Here is an 18,388-nt window from a genome sequence, read left to right as displayed (position 1 = left end):
TAGCAGGGAATGTGGCAATATGTGGTTCGGGCTGTCTTCTTTCCTTTGTAACATCATTTTGTTTATCTCAATAAAATATGAAAACCATTTTGTTAGATACTTAAATATCTACATCTCGGCACAACACTTACTGTAAATGCATTTAACTTCACTGGGATTTAATTTCTCGGTAGCAGGAAAAAGGACTTTTCGCTGTGGTTTTAAGTTCGTGGTAGCACCATACACTGTAGCTCTTACATGGAAAAATACTCGCGGTGGTTTTTAATTTGTGGTGAAAACTGCGAACATTAAACCAACGCAAAAGTTTCTGCATTTACAGTATTAGATCTTCATTTATTAACATTCTGGTCTAGATCCAAACCTAAGGTGTTTAATTTGTATTTTATGTTGATTTTTCATCTTAAAATCAGAATGACTAAAACATTTTACATGTATTAGCTATGTAAAAGCTATGTCATCAAGACAAGAGTGGCAGAATACCTCACAGCAATGTTTTCTACACAGCAATACAGTTATATGTGTTATTGTTGCAGACTAACAAGTTCATGGTACCTAAACATGGCAATTTCATGCATATGTAAGATCTTTCTATAAAACTTGCTCTATAAAACTGTGCTGAATGGGATCAGGCCTTTGGAACAACGATGTATGGCTGATGGGGAACCATCTTCCCCTTCTCGCTGCACTTGTATACCCACTGGGGCCGGACGAACGTCAAGTCAGAGTTGTCAGACAGAGCCTGGTGATAGAAAATAAAACATAAGATCATACTGCAATATGAGTTTGAAAGAAAGTGAAGGTAAATCTTGATCCAGTCTTAGCTCACTGAAGAAGTAATCTTCCACTACTAGTCATTACAGATGATAGGTACTAGATCTTTTGACAAGTACAGTGGACTAAGGACTGTGACCCTTTCTAGTAAGATGAGCAACAATATCGTTTATGTTGTGCCTGTGCAGAGAGGCAGGATCAGTAGTGACATCTAATTGCCAGACTTGTCCTGTACTTGTACATATAGAGAGACAAACGCCAAATAAATCATGTTAAAATGAAAGCAGCTATGTTTCTTCTACATGTACCTCATCGAAGTTGTCATCCCACTCTTCATTGGTGATGACATGGGTCACCTTGTCACACATGTAGTCTTCCATACTCCTGGAAAAGTCAACATTGTAATGGTTACAATGAAAAAAAAAAAAAATTTTAATTTGGATTGCCATATCATACAAGACTTGACATGTACATCTATTGGAAAGTAAGTGTTACAGATTTTTTGCACAGCTGTACAGAACTTACCCATTGAAGGCTGTTATGTATCTGAGCACTAGTCTTCTCTCAGAGGCAGGGAAATCCCCATACAAGAAGAAGTGCTTCCCAGTGAAGAAGTCAGGGAGGTCCGGAAGTGGCATGTCATCAGCATCGCCCTTCCCATGGGTCTGTTTCTGTGGAGTTTTGGCTGGGCTATTCTTGGGTGTTGTGTGCTCTGGTTCTTCATCAGTGGATCCTCCATATTGGTCTTCTTCCACCTTTACTTTCTTATTCCCTTCTTGTATCCTGTACAGAAGATATGACTCAATATTGACCAAAATCTAAATGATTTGACAGTTACTTTCCATTATCTACCAACAGAGACCACCAAAAAAGATTGAATCAATAACCTGCTAAGGACATTTACAAGTACTGTAACAGTGTAAATTTGTTCACTTCAGTGATGGTTTTATATTGCAGTAAGAAAAGAAGGTTTTTCAGTATTTTAAGTGTACGGCTGAAACAATTTTGTAAATACGGTAGTCGTACACTGGAAACATATATTAGCTGTGGCATAAATTCCCAGAGGAGAGGTCATGGCAAAAATAAAGCTAAAAGTTTTAAGATTTACAGTAACACAAGAGGTCCAGTTTCTCACCTTCTGATCTCATCCTCTGTATCATCTCCTGAGGAATCCTGGACTTTCTGTTTCTTAGTGGCTGTAAGGAAATAAGGCAAAACAAGCTGTACCACTACGAAAAATCACTTTCAATGTAAATTTAACAGGTCTCTAGCCAGCTCACAACGTCAATTTCTCTTGATGGAAAAATCCCCAAAAAACACTTTTTTCCCAACATGGTCTACACCATGTAGTTTTGAGGCTAGTGTTTGGGTGTAGCTTATTCAAATTTATGCTCAAGAATTGAACGACCCCCTTAGTATCTTTGCCAGCAAAGCAAAGCCAACAGAGAGATGCAAAGTTGGATATTTCTATGTCTTTACCGATTGATATTTGTCCACATTTGATAGAGGGATTGTCTTAAAATTTTTTCCATCATACACAGCAAAATTCTGTTAAATGACAGAATGATTGGTGCTCATTAGAGCCCTGATATTGAATGTCCACACCACAAAAGGGCATGTACCCATTGCAGCCAAACAAGCTTCTAGATGAAAGAACCTACATGAGGGCCCAGCATCACTGTCCACATCTGTGCTGTCTCCATAATCATCATCATCATTCTTGATGGCCTTAGCAGGAGAGGCGTTCTTGGCTGGAGATGCTTTAGCAGTTGTGGTGGTTTTTGAAGGGCTGGCTCCCTGTACAAGGGAAAAAGCAAATCAGTGATGAGGAATTTGTATTACCTGTAGTATTTAACTGCATGTTTGACTTAGGCCCAGTTTAGACACAAAACCCTTTAACCGACCTGTGTCGGTTAAGCGTCGTATGGCGGTTAACGGTCATATGACGCTTCGTGACGGTTCTCTTTAGACACACCGGTGCGGGCGGGAGGAAGCGTTGCAGGCCGCCCGTTGCGCAGGATACTTGTATTGCGCGCAAAACAAAATGGCGCATATTTTCGTCTTGCAACAGTTCCTACCTAAAATTGCTAAATAACGTTTATGTTTTCAATGTTTACTACCCGCATTTTCCTTCGTATGAGATGCAACAAAGAGGATAAGGCACATGTACAGAGCAGACAGGCAATACTCAGGCTTGAACTCAGCTTCTGTCCTCGCCGCACTGGTGCATGGTAGCGCAACCCGGGCACATAGATAGGGTCATAGGAGGACACCAAAGCAGTCACCAGTGGTAGGCCATTCCACTTGGAAAATTCAACAACTTTCAATGTCTCAAACGATTACAATGAGGAAAAACATGTTTCCATTGATACGGGCTAGTTAGCATATCATTAGCATATGATCTACGACCTCCTATAACCGTCACCGGTGACGGTTTCTCTTTACACATGAGAGAAACCACCACGGGCCCCCCGCTGAACCGACCCAAACCGACCCACAACCAGGTCCGGAGGTGGCTCAGGTCGGTTCGTGGAAATACTGTCATCCGCCCCTTATTTCCTCTTTAGACCCGTGGCGGTTAAGCGTCATATGACGGTTAACCGACACAGGTCAGTTAAAGCGACCTGTGTCTAAATCGGACCTTACTTGGATATGTGTAGGCTTTCAGCATGATCATATTCAACTTGAGGGCCCGGTAGCAGTAGTCTTATGACCTTTGTGCGATCGCAAACTGAGATTGTTCTAGGGATAGTCACGGAAGTGTTAAGCAAAAGTCAACTGGCTTGTTACAGAAAATGTTGTCTTACATGTACATTAGTACATCTTAGCTGGTGGTTGGTTTTTGTCATAACCTGATTTACGAACATCACAATTGTAGTTTGTACAATGGCCAATGATGAATGTGACCGTGCCTTCAGCTGAGAAAGTCAAAGTCAAAGTCAAGGTCTATCCCCCACCTTGGAGCTCCCGGCAGCAGCAGGCTTGGCAGGAGTGGTTCTTGGTTTGGGTTTAGGCTTGGGTGGAGGTTCATCTTCCTCCTCTTCTGATGAGGAGTCATCATCCAGCCTGAACCTGAAAATGTTAAAGTATATTTACTGGAACTCCGACAGAGCACCTCTTTCTGTGTTAAATATTAGGATATCCTGGATATTTTCATTTCACTGTACTCTAAATTCATCTATCTTCATCGGGAGTTAATCATGCAGAAGGACTAGGAGAGGACAGGAGGTTTTTGTGGTGTTTGAAGTTTGCGTTGAGTGTTGAGAGGACATTGCAAAAATCATGAAAATAAAACCATGGCAAATATTTCATGCTTTACAGTATATCAACATGAAAACAAACAACATCTGACTATCATTATAAGTATAGACCAATTGACAGAAACACTTCCACAGAGTGTGCGCCAAAAGTAGCTACCTTTTCCATGACAGAAGAACCCCCTTTTTGTAGCAGTGTTCTATCCACTTGTGGCTGACAATCTTCCCTCCCTTCCTCTGCACCTGTTGGTACTTAGGAGTGTTGGGAAAGGCACATCTGCAGGGCAGAGAAACAGGCATTACATGGTTAATACTGAGACTATGGTTTGAAGAGATGATGCATCGAATAGTATATTAACCCATAAAGGAAAAAAATAATGTAAAGGGTATGGTTGAATCTTGCAATACTGAATATGTTTTAAACCAAGAATAAGCATACAAGTATACAGAAGGAAGACAATTCTACACAGAGGTCCTAGGAAAGAAAACCTACATTTTGTAGCATAGAAAATTCTGGGGGAATAAAACACCCTGTCAAGAAAATCATAGGGAGCAAATCTTAGCCAAAAAGGCACTGGGAATGGCACTGTAGCAATATGTAAAATGTATCATGATGTTAAACTTCTTGAAAATGGTAAGCATCATCAATGTACATGTATTCTGACTGTGGATTAGTGGAATGAAAATTTTGTACAATTTCGTGTACAATTCTATACTCCAATAATGTTACAAATGTGCAATAAACGTACCAAAAGAGATGCTATCTACATGACATTTGCTGACAAGTGCTGAGTAGTTATGAAAGATGGATAAAAAAATCTAAATCATCCTTACACCAGATGTGTGCATGTCGGGTCCCAGTCAGGCTTGTACGCTGCACCCATCTCCATAGCCTTGTCTCTCAGACTGGCTCTCTGTGGGTTAACATATCCACTCAACACAAACACCACATCCTCCATCAGGGAGCCGAAATCTCTCTCCTCTTCCTCCTCCTCCTTCATGGGTTTTGATGCAGCCTTTCTCTTCTGTTGCTGAGCTGTGGGAGGCGTTTTTCTAGGAGTGGCTTTATTGGTGGGTTGTTTGACAGATGTTTCAGCTGAAGGAAATATAGAAAATTGCTTATGAATGATTGTTTTAGACATGGGTCTATTTTTTGTATTCAAACCTTTATGATGCCTAGGAACACTATACATGTACGAACCCATACATGTAATTATGGTATAGATTACATGTTTCAGAATTTTTAGTGGAACTTCTTGCAACCAAGTACAGTAGGGGCATCGTCAATAGATAGCTTGAAGTAATGATTGAAGCTAGACATACAAAGGTTACTAGGTGTGACAGGTTGTTCAGTGTAATATATCCAGTTGCCGTCATGCCACATGGAAAGCTTAATTTCACTAAAGGGTGGTTATAGCAGCTATACATTATAGATACACAAGAAAGAACAGCATAAAGGAAGATGCTAGGAGAGGGACCAGAGGACCAATGAACATTGTGACAAGAGAGGAAAATGTGAAGGAATCGGTCTAGTTGACAGTAACAATGGAAATGGGCACCACACCCCTACTCACACTTTGTTTTCTTCATAGGGGGAGGAGATGCGCCTTTGCTGGGTGCTGACTGATGTTTTCTCAATGGAGGTTTATCATCATCATCATCGTCGTCATCATGAGACAACTTCCTCTTGGTGCTCTAAGGATGAAATACTTTGATTAAGAATGAGGAATCTGCACATTACAGACAATTGGAAGTTCCTGCTGAAATGGGGAGATTTGACAGATATTGGTAAACAGTGTATGACAGAAGTCTGGTACCTGACTTGACGGCGATGTCACTTTTGCTGCAGGTCGGGGAGAAGGGGTGGTTGCTGTGGCAACAGCAGCTGTAGATGAGGCAGCTCTTACAGCGGCTGCACCTACATGGGCAAATATGTGTGCAATCAATCGAAACATTGTCACTTTAATCTAACACTACAACAGTACTGTTGCAATATGATTTGGATTATACATGCATCTATTCCTCCACTACTACTTCTCATATATTGTGTACATAAACAAATTTTACGTACAAGGACAGGTACAATTACACAGGTTTTTGTACAGGTCTGGACATTTTTATGAAAACAAAGAGGAGAACTATGGTAAAATCTATAAATTTTTACCTGTCAGTGGTTTTTGCTCAGTTTTCCCCTTTTTCGAGAAGAAGCTGCCAATGGTGACCTTGTCTTCATCATCATCATCATCCTTCAAAGCAAACTTTCCAAGCTTCTTCGGCTAAAAAATGGACAATATCATCAAAACTTATCAATATCATCAAAACTACAAGCAGATGTAAGGACCCTGTTCATTCTCATATATTTTCAATGATAGTGAGTGAGTGTGAGAAGGTGAAATATTGACAAATACAATACTAGAAAAGAGTGCTAAATGTTGCAAAGACAAGTAAAGAACACAGAGAATGAGTTGTATCCTTGAATCTGCGTGAAGATTAATCAAAACAATGTCAGAAGCAGAAGGCACATCTACATAATATACATTGTATATACATTATGTACCTGAGCTTGTGTTTGAATTGTAGAAAGGAAATGTTCTATCCACTGAATTGATGCAGTCTTCATATAATCTTTTGGTGTAAGACAATACAGACAATAAGGACATACACCACATGAAAACCCATGGCCCACATAATAGCATACTTTGAAACAATATATGTTTTGCAGGAAACAGAAGACATTTTGCTATGCAAAGAGAGGTTACATTAGGAGGATCACAGGACACTTTGGGTGTTGAAGCTATCATACTCACAGTTGGGTTTTTCTTGGCCTGCGGTGACCCGGAGGGAGGGGAGTGGAACTTGATGAAGGAGAGTCCATACTGTACATTCTGCAGGTACAAGAGAACACTGAATGTATTGTATATGACATACTAAGTACTTTACCAAAATATGAGATACTTTTCATCAGGAACTGTGGAAGAGGAACAGCATGGCTATAGTTGCTTTGTGCACCAGAAACACCCTTTACTTAGAAAACTGGCCAGTTTGTTACATATAACATTATGTTATGGTAGAAAGCCGTGTAAAGTTGATTATTTTGCGGAAGCCATTTTTCAAGAATATTTCAATCTAGAAATACAAATGACTAACAAATTGGTGAACATACCATTAGAAAAAAATAAATTGCCAGTATGCTAGCAGAGCTAGTGTGTTACACCAAAGAGCATTCATACCTGCTACATAGAGACAGACACAGCATACTCTATTACCTTGTTGAATGGCTGAGTGCACACGATCTTGACTCGGTCCCACTTCTGGTCTTTGACAGAGCTGGACATCTTCTCACTCCCAAACATGCGCACCCTGTGGGGGTTGTTACCCTGCTTACTCTCTCCTGGAGACATGAAGGACGAGGCAACTAGAAGGACCTGGGAAGAAGAAAAATATTCATTTACGCTTAATGGTAAACTCATCTCTTGGAATACAGTAGCTTTTTTCTTTTACATCTTCATCTGAAGTGAAGCATGATGCTTTTCAAACAGAAATGAATGCAATTCAATACAACAAGTCCAGGCTAAGGTAATCCCCAGGACTACTTAGTATACTACTTCATGTATTAAACAAAAGTTCTAATGGGACTTTAAGAGTCCATTCCAAGACACCGTGCGGATGTTTGTTGCCATTGTTTAGAACTGATTTTAAAATTTTGTAATTATATGTCTAGGACATTTGATACTTCAGAAATATTTCTAACACTGTTTCAACTTTATAAATATTTCCCTGGTCCTGTAAAACTTTGGAAATATTCATGGTGTGGAATTGGATACTTCTAATGGTTTCTAAATAATGATAACAGCATTCTACCATTATTTACCATTTTCTACCATTTTTTGTAAATGGTTCAGGGGCTGGGAAGATAGCAATTCACACATCCTTGCAAAGTATGGTTGGGTGCCATGCAACAATGGCCCACCACAAAGGATCCACCAGTGCCCAGCTGTGAAATATAAAAATATACAGAGGCTACAATAGGGCTTACTTTTATGGGGGCAATAAACTAATTTAACCATTTGGCAAAGTTTAGAAATATTTGTAAATATTTGTAAATGTCAAAGATTCACACAGAGGTTTCACAATTATTCTAAATAAAGATATTTTTGTACAGTTACTTTCAAAATGTTTCTAAAATATTCAAAGGAATTCAAATAGATGAGTATTTTCTGAGTCAGTTTTTTGAAAAGAATTTAATTATTGTGGCTTAGATATTCTTTTATTGAAAATAATTCAGACTTATTACAAATATCACCTAAAAACCCTCATGGTGTCTTGGAATGGACTCTATACATTGTAATATCATTTTTTGACACCAGCTCCTGTTTGAAAAAGTTTGTATCAGACAAAAGCATAATATACCTGTGAGTAATGAAGTAGATTTTGTTACCTGGTAGTCTTGGTCTGACTGTGCTGAAGCCCTCCCCACCAGGACCTCTACAAAGGCTGAGTTCTCATTTCCAATGTCAATAGAGTGGATCTGGGATGGTTCATCAAACTGTAACAACACAGTAGTACAATGTATGTATGTATGTATGTATGTATGTACGTTCTTAGGCCAGGAACTAGGTATGCTAGGTAAGGCTGTTGAGAAGTGAGGGACATCTGGAGTTAAGGGGATTAGTGCAGCAGCACGGTTCCTCAGCCATTTTTTCGTTGCATCAAATTGCATCATTATGGACCGATCTGCGACTTTTGGTAGCCTAATCCAACAGTAGCACTGCGGCTAAGTCAGATCCTTATATCTGCTTGGAGATAACTGAGACCTTACCTGTATGATAGCAGTGACCTGTTTCTCCCCGACTGATGCTGATTTCCATTTCCTGTAGGTCTCAGACTTCAGCAGGTTCTCTGCTGTGTGGGTCTGTAGGATGTAAGGGAGACAAGAAAAATGTCCAGTGTGAGTGGATGATCTTGACACCTGGGATTACCTCACCACCAAAACTGATGGTCTGTGAGAAAATGCTCATCTTCTTCAACTCCTAATTTTACATAAACATGCAAGTAATTGCATAGCACATAATTCATCTTTAATTAAATTTTCAATACAGGTCAGTGCATAATCATTTCTATCATGAATAACGCATTATAAATTCTTAAAAATTATAACTTTATTCTATCTACCGAACTTCACAAGAAGAATCGTAACCAGAAGCAAACCTGGGTTGCAGAAGTTATGAATACGGGGTTAGAGTTGATTTAAGTACTATCATCCTGCAAGGTGCTCTCTAACTTGTCCTGACATGCCAGTTCCTCTCTATCCGTCTATGTAAATTTATTTTTGTGGTCATGCTGGAAAAAAGGCATGTGTCCAAACACAGCATTCGTACTCACCTTGTCTTCACTACTGAAAGATACAACTTTCTGCAGGTGTATCTCTGGCATCTTCGTTTAGATCTCAGCAGGGCTGGGTCCCATCAAACCAACGCAATAAAACAGACAAGCCAACAAAGAAGAGAGTGAATAAAAGCCCTTACTACAACATTTCAAAATGGCGCGTACCTGGGGTTGACCTTTGACTTTTGGTTTAGTCCAATAGATAATAGGTAGATCTGTATTGATAATATCCAAAATTTATCCATAATAAGAAATGTTTGCAAATATTCTCAAAATCATAGTATTTTGAAAAGATTCTAATTATTTTGATAAGATTTAATAGTAATCTATGTTCATGATAGAAAAAATCATAACAATACCTTATTCTTATCCTCCCTATTACGTCACAATGGTGGTTCCCAGTCCCAGGTACCTTCGCACTTGTCATCATGTCGGACGCGAAACCCAGCAGTGCGGAAGGCATCCCCAAATGGCAAATCGCCCTCGCTGTAGGAGGGACGCTGGCTCTCGGCGCCGCAGGAGTCTGGTACTTTACCCGCAAGACGTCCAAGAATGACGAGAGGAAGGAGCCAGACGGCGGGCCCGCTCCAGAGGAGCAGGCGGACGAGCCCATCCCTGAGCCCGAGGTTGAGTTGGTAAGGAGGTCACCACTACTGGAAGCTTCCTGTGGTACCGGTTATGTGCCCTTCCCACGTGTTCTACGTAATTAAGTACTAAACCCTTTATATAGAAGTTAATTAGCAACAGTAACGTATTTGTAACAGGTGAACAGGTGCAAAACAAATACCATAACACGCATAAGCCATAAAGCTTGACAGGTGAATAAATCTAGGGGGGGGGGGGTATTCATACCTATCATGATGACCACAATGTCACAGGATTTGCCCTGCACAGCTGATAAACCCTGTGTAAAGATGTAGTTGTGTTGTACATGGCTTAGGTCCATACGTCAAATAGAATTGTACAGATACATGTTACATAATGTAGACTGTACAATAGGTTACTTAACCCTTAGATTCTGCCATGTAACGTTAATGACATGTAGGATTATATTGAACAGGAAATATAGGACAATTTTGGAATATATGGTAACATTATGGTTTAGTTGTAAATTTATATGCCTTTTCTGTACTCAAAAGTCTTTAAGAATGCATACTAACAAGCTTTTAACTAGTCCTCCGGTGGAAATGGTTGCAGGGATTCAATTTTAAGATAGGAAGACAGTGGAGTGATTGTGATGGTTACAAGTTCAAAGTTGAAACAAGGGGTAGGCGGGCAGAAGAGAGAACAAAAATTTTCACAGTGGTTTGACGTTGGGGTGAAGGGGTCACCGCAAAATATCATTAACGTAAAATATCTAAGAACATTTCCTCTTTAACAGTAAATGTACATGCTTAAGTGCTAGAACAGCTAACAGGAATTAACTGCTACTTATCATTATAATAGGATTTTACTATTTTGCCCACTGATGTAGAGCCCACTGGAGAAGGCACAAGGAGCTAAGAACAAGGGCAACAAGTACTTCAAGGGTGGCAAGTTTGAGGAGGCCATCAAATGTTACAGTGAGGCTCTGGAAGTCTGCCCTGACACCAACAAAAAAGAGATGTCCACCTTTTATCAAAACAGAGCTGCTGCATATGAACAGCTGGTAAGTATGCTGTGAGTTTTATGTCAGGAAGGAATGTATAATTTTGTGTTCATTTCATTTACATTGCAATTAGTTCTTAAAAATCTGTTGAGGGTCTGCACAGAGAGATTCGGCAACCCTCAACAGAGAAATGAAGTGACCCACAAATAATTTACGAACAACGCTTTGCAATGAATGAAAGTGGGCCAGCATTGCCCAGCAATGATTAACAAGGAATGAAGACAGCTTGCTGCGCCTCATGGAAAGAAGGGAAGCGTACCATCAATGCTGTTTCCTAAAACCCTTGTCCATCCACACATTGCCAGGCTCAAAGCCAAGATGACTTGCCACTCCCAAGAATCAAATTCTTGAAATGCCAGATCTGGAATCTTGGAGCCAATATGCTTACATCATGCAGCCTATAGTCACATACCTAGTTCCTGATCATTGATCACATGTAGAATGCTTTACAACATCCTTTCGAATTTCAGAAATCTTTCAGAGAAGTGGTGGACGACTGTACCAAGGCTCTGGAACTGGACAACAAATACATCAAGGCGCTGTTCCGCAGAGCTAAAGCATATGAGAGGATAGATGAGAAAAAACAGTGTCTCGAAGGTCAGTTCTGTCCATTTATAACCCTTGTATGAAATTGTATGAGTTGTGTTGTATGGGCACTGTACCAATGGTAGCCTAGGTGCCTTTCTATACTATTCTCCCATATCTGCATGAGAACAATGTTATCATTTTTCTACGTTATAATATTTTTGACAGATCAAGTATGGGAGCCCCGGTAAATGTAATAGATTGGCATCCAGGATATATCAGAACGTGATCTTTCAGCATTTTGATAAGGTTCTTAAAGGTTCAAAATTCTACAGTGCTGAGTTTCTACAACCATGTTGTATTGTGCTGACCCACTGTGCCTCTGTCCCACAGACGTTACTGCAGTCTGCATCCTGGAGGGGTTCCAGAACCAGCAGAGCATGATGATGGCTGACCGCATCCTCAAGGACATGGGCTGGGAGAAGGCCAAGGAGAAGTACAAGGTGAAGTTTGGATATAGGACCAGACAGCATGCCTAACTGGTTTTGTTAGATTCTTCTTCCTTTGTCATCTTCAATTGAGGTGGAGCATGAATTATGCTCTTTAAAGTAGGTAGCTAGTTGTTCTTTTACTTGCAGTTTTGACGCCTGAAGCTCTCTCGTACACAAGGCAGGCAGCTTTTATGGCACCATCCGACAAGAGGATTCAATGAATAACAATTGTGTTGTTGGTTCCAACAATGCTTCTTGGCGTTGCTGTGTATTGAAAGAGACAAAAATTTCTGTGCCAGTTGTTTGCAATTATATATATATTATATATATTTATATTGGTATATATATATATATATGGATGTTGTAATTTTCTGTGTACATGGATTGTTCATAATGCAAGAAGTATACGTGTTAAACATTGCCACTTTTTACCACTCAGAACCGGGAGCCTGTCCTACCATCAACCCATTTCATCAAAGCGTACTTCAGTTCCTTCACTGAGGACATCATCTCCCAGCCACTGGACAAGATGGCTAATGATGAAGACAAGGATCAGGAAGGGGAGCTAGGGGAGGCAGAGGAGGCACCAGTCGGGTGAGGACTAAATGCCTTTATTGCAACAACTTACATAACTGTTGACTATCACCTTTTCAACCCACAGACTGTAAGGTTTGATCGCACTGGAAGCAGAACTTTTAATGCTACAACTTAGAGTATGCCTAATAAGTATTGTATTTAAACTATGTGTGTATGTAAGGTTTGATTGTAAAAGACTCCTACTCTTTTCCATAGGTGTGGTGGGTTCTTTAACATGCTTGAGGTGTTACTCTCCCCAAACACAGGACCTCTGCTTTGTCCCATCCAAGAGGACGTTTCTAACAAGAGCTAGGTACCCATTTTCACCTGAGCTGAGTGAGGAAATGGATGTTAAGTGCCTTTCCCATTGGCACAATGTAGGGGCATGCCAGGGATTCCCACCCAGAACTTTTAGGTTGTAAGTCAACAGCCCAAACCACAAGAAGAGATTGAAAACACTCTCAAATATTTTACTATTGGTGTAACTTCATGATCTTACTTATTATACATCAATATGCTGTCTGCTTTGAGAATGATTGCAAACATGCCTTCCTTTTTAGTGACTACCTGAAGGCCAAAAGGTACTTCCAAGAAGAGAACTATGACAAGATCATTGGAGAATGCAGTAAGGAGATCGACAGCCAGGGGGAGTACCTGGCACATGCGCTGCTGATGAGAGCCACATTCCACATGTTGATGGGTCAAGCTCCCCTGGCAAGGCCAGATCTGGACATGGTCATCAATATGGACACTGCTGACAAGAAGGTGACTAAGAAATATGCCTATAGACATCTCAGCTAGTACAGCTAATAAGCATCCCCAATTGCTGAAGAGTTTTGTACAAAGAAATATACTTCACCTTTGTACATTGTATTTGTAGTCTTTTTGTGCTTGGATATTCTCTTGTTTTGTAATTGCTGTTTACATGTACACTTCTCACTGAAGAAGTCTAGAACTAGGTACCCTATCAAACCCTGTCCATTTTCTCCCTATATTTGTAGCTGCGGTGTAATGCACTGATCAAACGGGGCAGCATGTTGATGCAGAGACAGCAGTCGGAGGAGGCGCTGCAGGATTTCCAAACAGCTGTGGACCTGGACCAGGAGAACTCAGATGTGTACCATCATAGGGGCCAGGTGAGGAGTTCTTCTTTAACTATGTTTTTCAAACCTGGCCAGCTCACCAACTGACAAAACCAACTACCCCCAGGCAGAAGCCACATTTCAACAATCCCTCTGTGAACCAAGTGTTTTACTCAACCAGTAATGACTTTTTGTAGTGAATACTAATTGTGTAAATGTTAAATTTTTTTTTGCCCCCAAAATTGTGTAATGCAGTTGTCTGGGGAAACCTTTCCCCCACATTAGCCATTTTTCCTCAGTCCCTTGAGACCAGGTTTGACCTATCTTTAAGTTTAACAGTTGTACCCATGTGTCCACAGTCATGAGCATGCTAATTTACAAAATGTAGAGTCATGATCAGTTAAACATGATTGTGTGTTTAATGTATTTCCAGTTGAATTTGCTGTTAGACCGGGTCCCAGAAGCCCTGCGAGACTTTGAGAAGTGTTGTAGCCTGAAGCCAGACTTTGCGCTGGCCACCGTGCAGTACAACTACACACAGTACCGAGCTGCCATGCTGCAGCGCTCGGCCATGCAGGTTCAGGACGCCATGAAACAGTTTGAAGAATCCATCTCCAAGTTTCCTGACTGTGCAGAAGGATATGTTCTATATGCTCAGGTCAGCACTTTACTATGACATTGACATCAAAATGAAAAAGTTTTGTTCAATCTAAAATTTAACATTTCTGGAAAAAAAGATAATCTATCTTACTGAGCACCAATGTGAAAACTGTTTGATTAATCCTTGCTTTATATGTCTTTTTTGCTACAGGCACTTGGTGACCAACAAATGTTTGACAAGGCAGACGACAACTATAAGAAGGCTATAAGTTTAGAACCACAGAATGCCACCACTTATGTACACAGAGGGTGAGTACACAGAAAATAGAAATACATGTGAAGATGTACACTTAGCTAGAAAATCATTCATACTCATTGACTCATCCGACTTTTCATTGATTTTGTTATCTGAAAATCTGTTTTGACTACACGGTCGAGTTAGAAATAGAGATAGAATTACACAGTAGTATTTGGAAATTTCACGCTTCATTCTATATACAAGATAGCAGTCCAAAATTATTCACAATCTTGGAAATAGAATTAAACCACCCAAAAGAGCACCTTGGGGTGGGGCATGAATAATTTGGTTAATGGTATGATATGAAGGAATTGACGGATGTACACATGTAGCCTGTTGATGATTTCTTTTGTGCTGAGTCCCTGACCTGGAAGCAGTCCAAGTTTTGCATTGTTCAAAATGTTGCTCTTTGTCTGCATTTTGGATACAACTCAAATATAAGATAGAAAATCAATGAGAAAGAATTGCCTTCAACATGTTTGATTTGATAGACTTTAAAAATGTAGTGACATTTACACTATAGAAATGAAATAACTTCACCTTCAAATGACTTTAACAGATAAAGCTTGTCAAATGTCTTGTCAGATGTAACCAATGTTGCTGTACATGTTTGTCCAGGCTGCTACACTTACAGTGGAAGCAGGACATTGATGCAGGTCTGTCCCTGATACAGAAGGCACTAGACATAGATGACAGGTGTGACTTTGCATATGAAACCATGGGGACCATTGAAGTTCAAAGGTAAGTTTGTGCTATGTTAAGTAGTATTAGAAGTAGCTGAAGGTTGTGTTAAATGAAGCATGGCATCCTTACTGTTGTTTACCCTCCTTATGCCTGGAACACACAGGTTACGTTTTGGCTTTACATGCCATAAAGATTTTAGTGTCCGCCAGAGTTGCTGGCTGAAAAAGAGTAATGTTAAGGTAAACAGGGGAGTTTGGCCACCATATGTATCTATATATATATATATATATGAGTTTTTGCCTGGTTTCTGTGTGATTTGGTGTTAGAAAACAGTATAACTAAAGAATGCCTCTATGGATTGTCTAAATATTTGGCATGTGGTTAGTTGATGAGAGCTCAAATGAGTTCGAATTTGGGCCCTCTAGTTCACCCTATTTGTGCAAAATTCTACTACATTGTACGTGTATGCATAACTCCCTAGGAAGGCTTGGTTGAGGCTTACAGAGACTTGCCCCATTTTTGGCCTCTTTGTTTTAGCTTCTGACATGTTTCTGACCCTTGAAGGTTCCAGTCTTTCCATATTGACAGTATGAAACACTTTCCTCTCAGGGGCAACCTGGAGAAAGCCATTGAGCTGTTCAACAAGGCCATCAGCATAGCCAAGACAGAGATGGAGATCGCACATCTGTACTCCCTGTGTGATGCAGCAGTCGCACAGTCAGAGGTGGCCAAAAAATATGGCCTCCGGCCCCAGGCTATGATGTAACTTAAGAAGATAGACAACTTTGAGTGAGGGAAGAAGCACAGAAGAAACAAACCTATTATATATTATGGTTAAATATGGAATAAAAAATTGTGTATTTGAGGGAACTATTATACAATTATTGACTTCTTCTCAGAGCCAATTGAAAAATGTGAACTTCTTAAATTTCAAAAGATATACTTGTTCTGACCACACCAGAAAAGAGGAATTGATGCTTTGACAGAGAGGACAGGTACTAGATTTCTTTCATTTGAGTTTTTCTCTTTAGTTGTTCAGTTAACCATTTGGAACAGAACATTGCTTGTTGCACTTGGTCAAGAGACAGACCATACAAATCAGCTGCTGAGGAATACAATCCAGTAACTTCTGGTGTCACATAGGGATCTTCTCTTAGAGGCACTGACTTGTGTTTTCTGTACAATGTGTTTTCTGTAATATATTTGTCAAAGCGGAGTTTGATAGAGCTAAGTGATGTGAATGATATTTTATATGAAGAGGAAATAATTGCTCTGCTGAGTTGAATCAAGCAATCAGTAATTGAATGCAGAATCACGACCACCTTTTTTTGAATATACAAATTTAGATGATGAACGTCATGGTTGTGTAACATTGTTATTGAACCTTAAGGGATAGGATTATGGGCAAGAAGCGTCATTTTTGCTTCTGTTAAGACCTTTGCTACTGAGAGATAATCCAGCATGATCATGCTTAGTAGGTTGTACCCTACAGTGAGAGAAATTTGGTGAGATTCCCTTTCTTTGAAGCTCAGATACGCTGATATTGAGAAATAATGAATGAGTCACAAATGATGGATACAATGTACCCTGAAGCTGATGTTAAATATTACAAAATGTAACTCCTGTCATTCAGAACCAATGAACCTTGGATCCAGTGTTACCAGTCTGTCCCAACATGCATGTGAACTTGATAAAGCAGGTTTTGAAAAATAATAAATCTGCTTGTACAAGATGTATAGTGTCATGTTGTGTGTGGTGTATTATCAAGACAATGCTCATGTACTTGGTTAAAGCTGGTAATGTCCCTTTGTACCTCTTCCTAAAATTTGCCTCTTTACAGTAAGAAATACAACAAGCCACGGCAAATGACCTCATTTTAGGAATAGTATTCAAACAATTCTGAAAAAGTGAACAGCGAGGACAATTACATGACCTGAGATCATAGCACAGAAGAAAAGGTCATCAAAAACCTGGCTCAATTGAATCTTTTAACATCTTAAAATAGTATAAAACAAATATCTGTTGCCAATGGATTTAAAGACTTAAGAATTCAAATTTCTTTATCCTTTTCTAAGTTACCAACATACATTGCATATTTGTTTATCTGTCAAAGTTGACTGTCAATGTGCTGGGATTTCTACACTTAGTAATAAGGCACAATGCTACAGTCTAAAATCAATGTACTATTTACAAGTGTTGTGTCAGAAGTTGGTCACTCTTGTAGTAAAAATATCTTACAACAATATGTTGGAACATAAGTTTAGAGCAGCATTTGCAACAAAAAAAAATACTTTGGAGTGTTGTATCAACTCACAGCACAACAAAACAGGTCACTTACATTTCTTATCATCCTAACTACTTAGTCATTCATTAAAACAGAAAACCCAGTTGTTCTCTATTTCCACATGATGGAATCACAGCTTTTTAGTCACAAAGTGATGATGCTGTTGCAGAAGTCTAATCATTGTCTTAGAGGATGTTACATCAGGAATCCTCCCCCCACCCAATCAAGCTGCCACAATACTGAACATTGGAGTATCATCTGTGATCATAGTTTCATCAGGTTGGTAAACCACTGGATACCACAGTTCTTTGTACACAACCAAAGATTTAATTTCTGTCAGACCTTCTGGTGATCATGTTTCACCTTCCTCTGGGCAATACTGACGAGATGTACCAGTACTTCACACTGCACCAACACTAACTGCAATGTAAAGTGAAAGATGAGGAAAGTGACGAATGGGCATCAAAACATCATCAAAACACTTGTTGTGTACAGAGAATTGTCTTATCCATTACAGCTTCATCTTGATGTTGCCCAGAGAACAGGTAAAGTCTTCCTTGTCCTCTGCCAGCTGGAGACCCTGGAAGTCAGGCAGGATGTTGGCCACCTTTTTCCTCATCTCCGTCCTCCGCCGCTCCCTCTCACGGTCCTTCCTGGCCAGGACAGGCAGCTGCTGCCACGCACGGAACGCTTTCCTTTGCACACGTCTGGGGGTTGGGCGGAGCAAGGGGCATGTTACTTTTAAGTCATTTCTTGCAGGGATTCAATTTGTGGAAAGGAGTTTTTT

General features: G+C 39.9%; 3 protein-coding genes across 3 annotated transcripts in view; 1 reads left to right on the top strand and 2 right to left on the bottom strand.

Moving 5' to 3' along the window:
- Positions 1-3: 3 nt before the first annotated feature.
- On the bottom strand, positions 4-9,607 carry LOC118416812 (DNA repair protein XRCC1-like). The gene is made up of 16 exons (XM_035822076.1): positions 9,411-9,607; positions 8,848-8,940; positions 8,467-8,574; positions 7,295-7,453; positions 6,836-6,913; positions 6,193-6,304; positions 5,846-5,946; positions 5,603-5,723; positions 4,863-5,124; positions 4,189-4,305; positions 3,729-3,843; positions 2,433-2,568; positions 1,907-1,967; positions 1,297-1,554; positions 1,080-1,155; positions 4-739 (listed from the first exon to the last, which is right to left on the bottom strand). Exons 1-16 carry the CDS (start codon positions 9,459-9,461, stop codon positions 626-628), a joined length of 1,962 nt encoding a protein of 653 aa, XP_035677969.1. The 5' UTR covers positions 9,462-9,607; the 3' UTR covers positions 4-625.
- Positions 9,608-9,801: 194 nt separating this feature from the next.
- Positions 9,802-17,049, top strand: LOC118412959 (mitochondrial import receptor subunit TOM70-like). Its single transcript, XM_035816054.1, has 11 exons — positions 9,802-10,048; positions 10,888-11,061; positions 11,532-11,658; positions 11,980-12,089; positions 12,517-12,671; positions 13,214-13,418; positions 13,655-13,789; positions 14,169-14,393; positions 14,547-14,644; positions 15,252-15,374; positions 15,927-17,049. Exons 1-11 carry the CDS (start codon positions 9,842-9,844, stop codon positions 16,081-16,083), a joined length of 1,716 nt encoding a protein of 571 aa, XP_035671947.1. The 5' UTR covers positions 9,802-9,841; the 3' UTR covers positions 16,084-17,049.
- LOC118416835 (coiled-coil domain-containing protein 191-like) overlaps positions 16,301-18,388 on the bottom strand; it is a 13,257-nt gene continuing 11,169 nt past the window's right edge. The window contains exon 18 of the mRNA XM_035822143.1: positions 16,301-18,339. Within this exon, the coding sequence (XP_035678036.1) occupies positions 18,113-18,339 (227 nt within the window). The 3' untranslated portion in view covers positions 16,301-18,112. The remainder of the gene's footprint in view (positions 18,340-18,388) is intronic.

This window comes from Branchiostoma floridae, chromosome 1 (assembly GCF_000003815.2).
Source record: "Branchiostoma floridae strain S238N-H82 chromosome 1, Bfl_VNyyK, whole genome shotgun sequence".
NCBI classification, from domain to species: domain Eukaryota; kingdom Metazoa; phylum Chordata; class Leptocardii; order Amphioxiformes; family Branchiostomatidae; genus Branchiostoma; species Branchiostoma floridae.
This window is presented reverse-complemented; position numbering and strand designations above follow the sequence as displayed.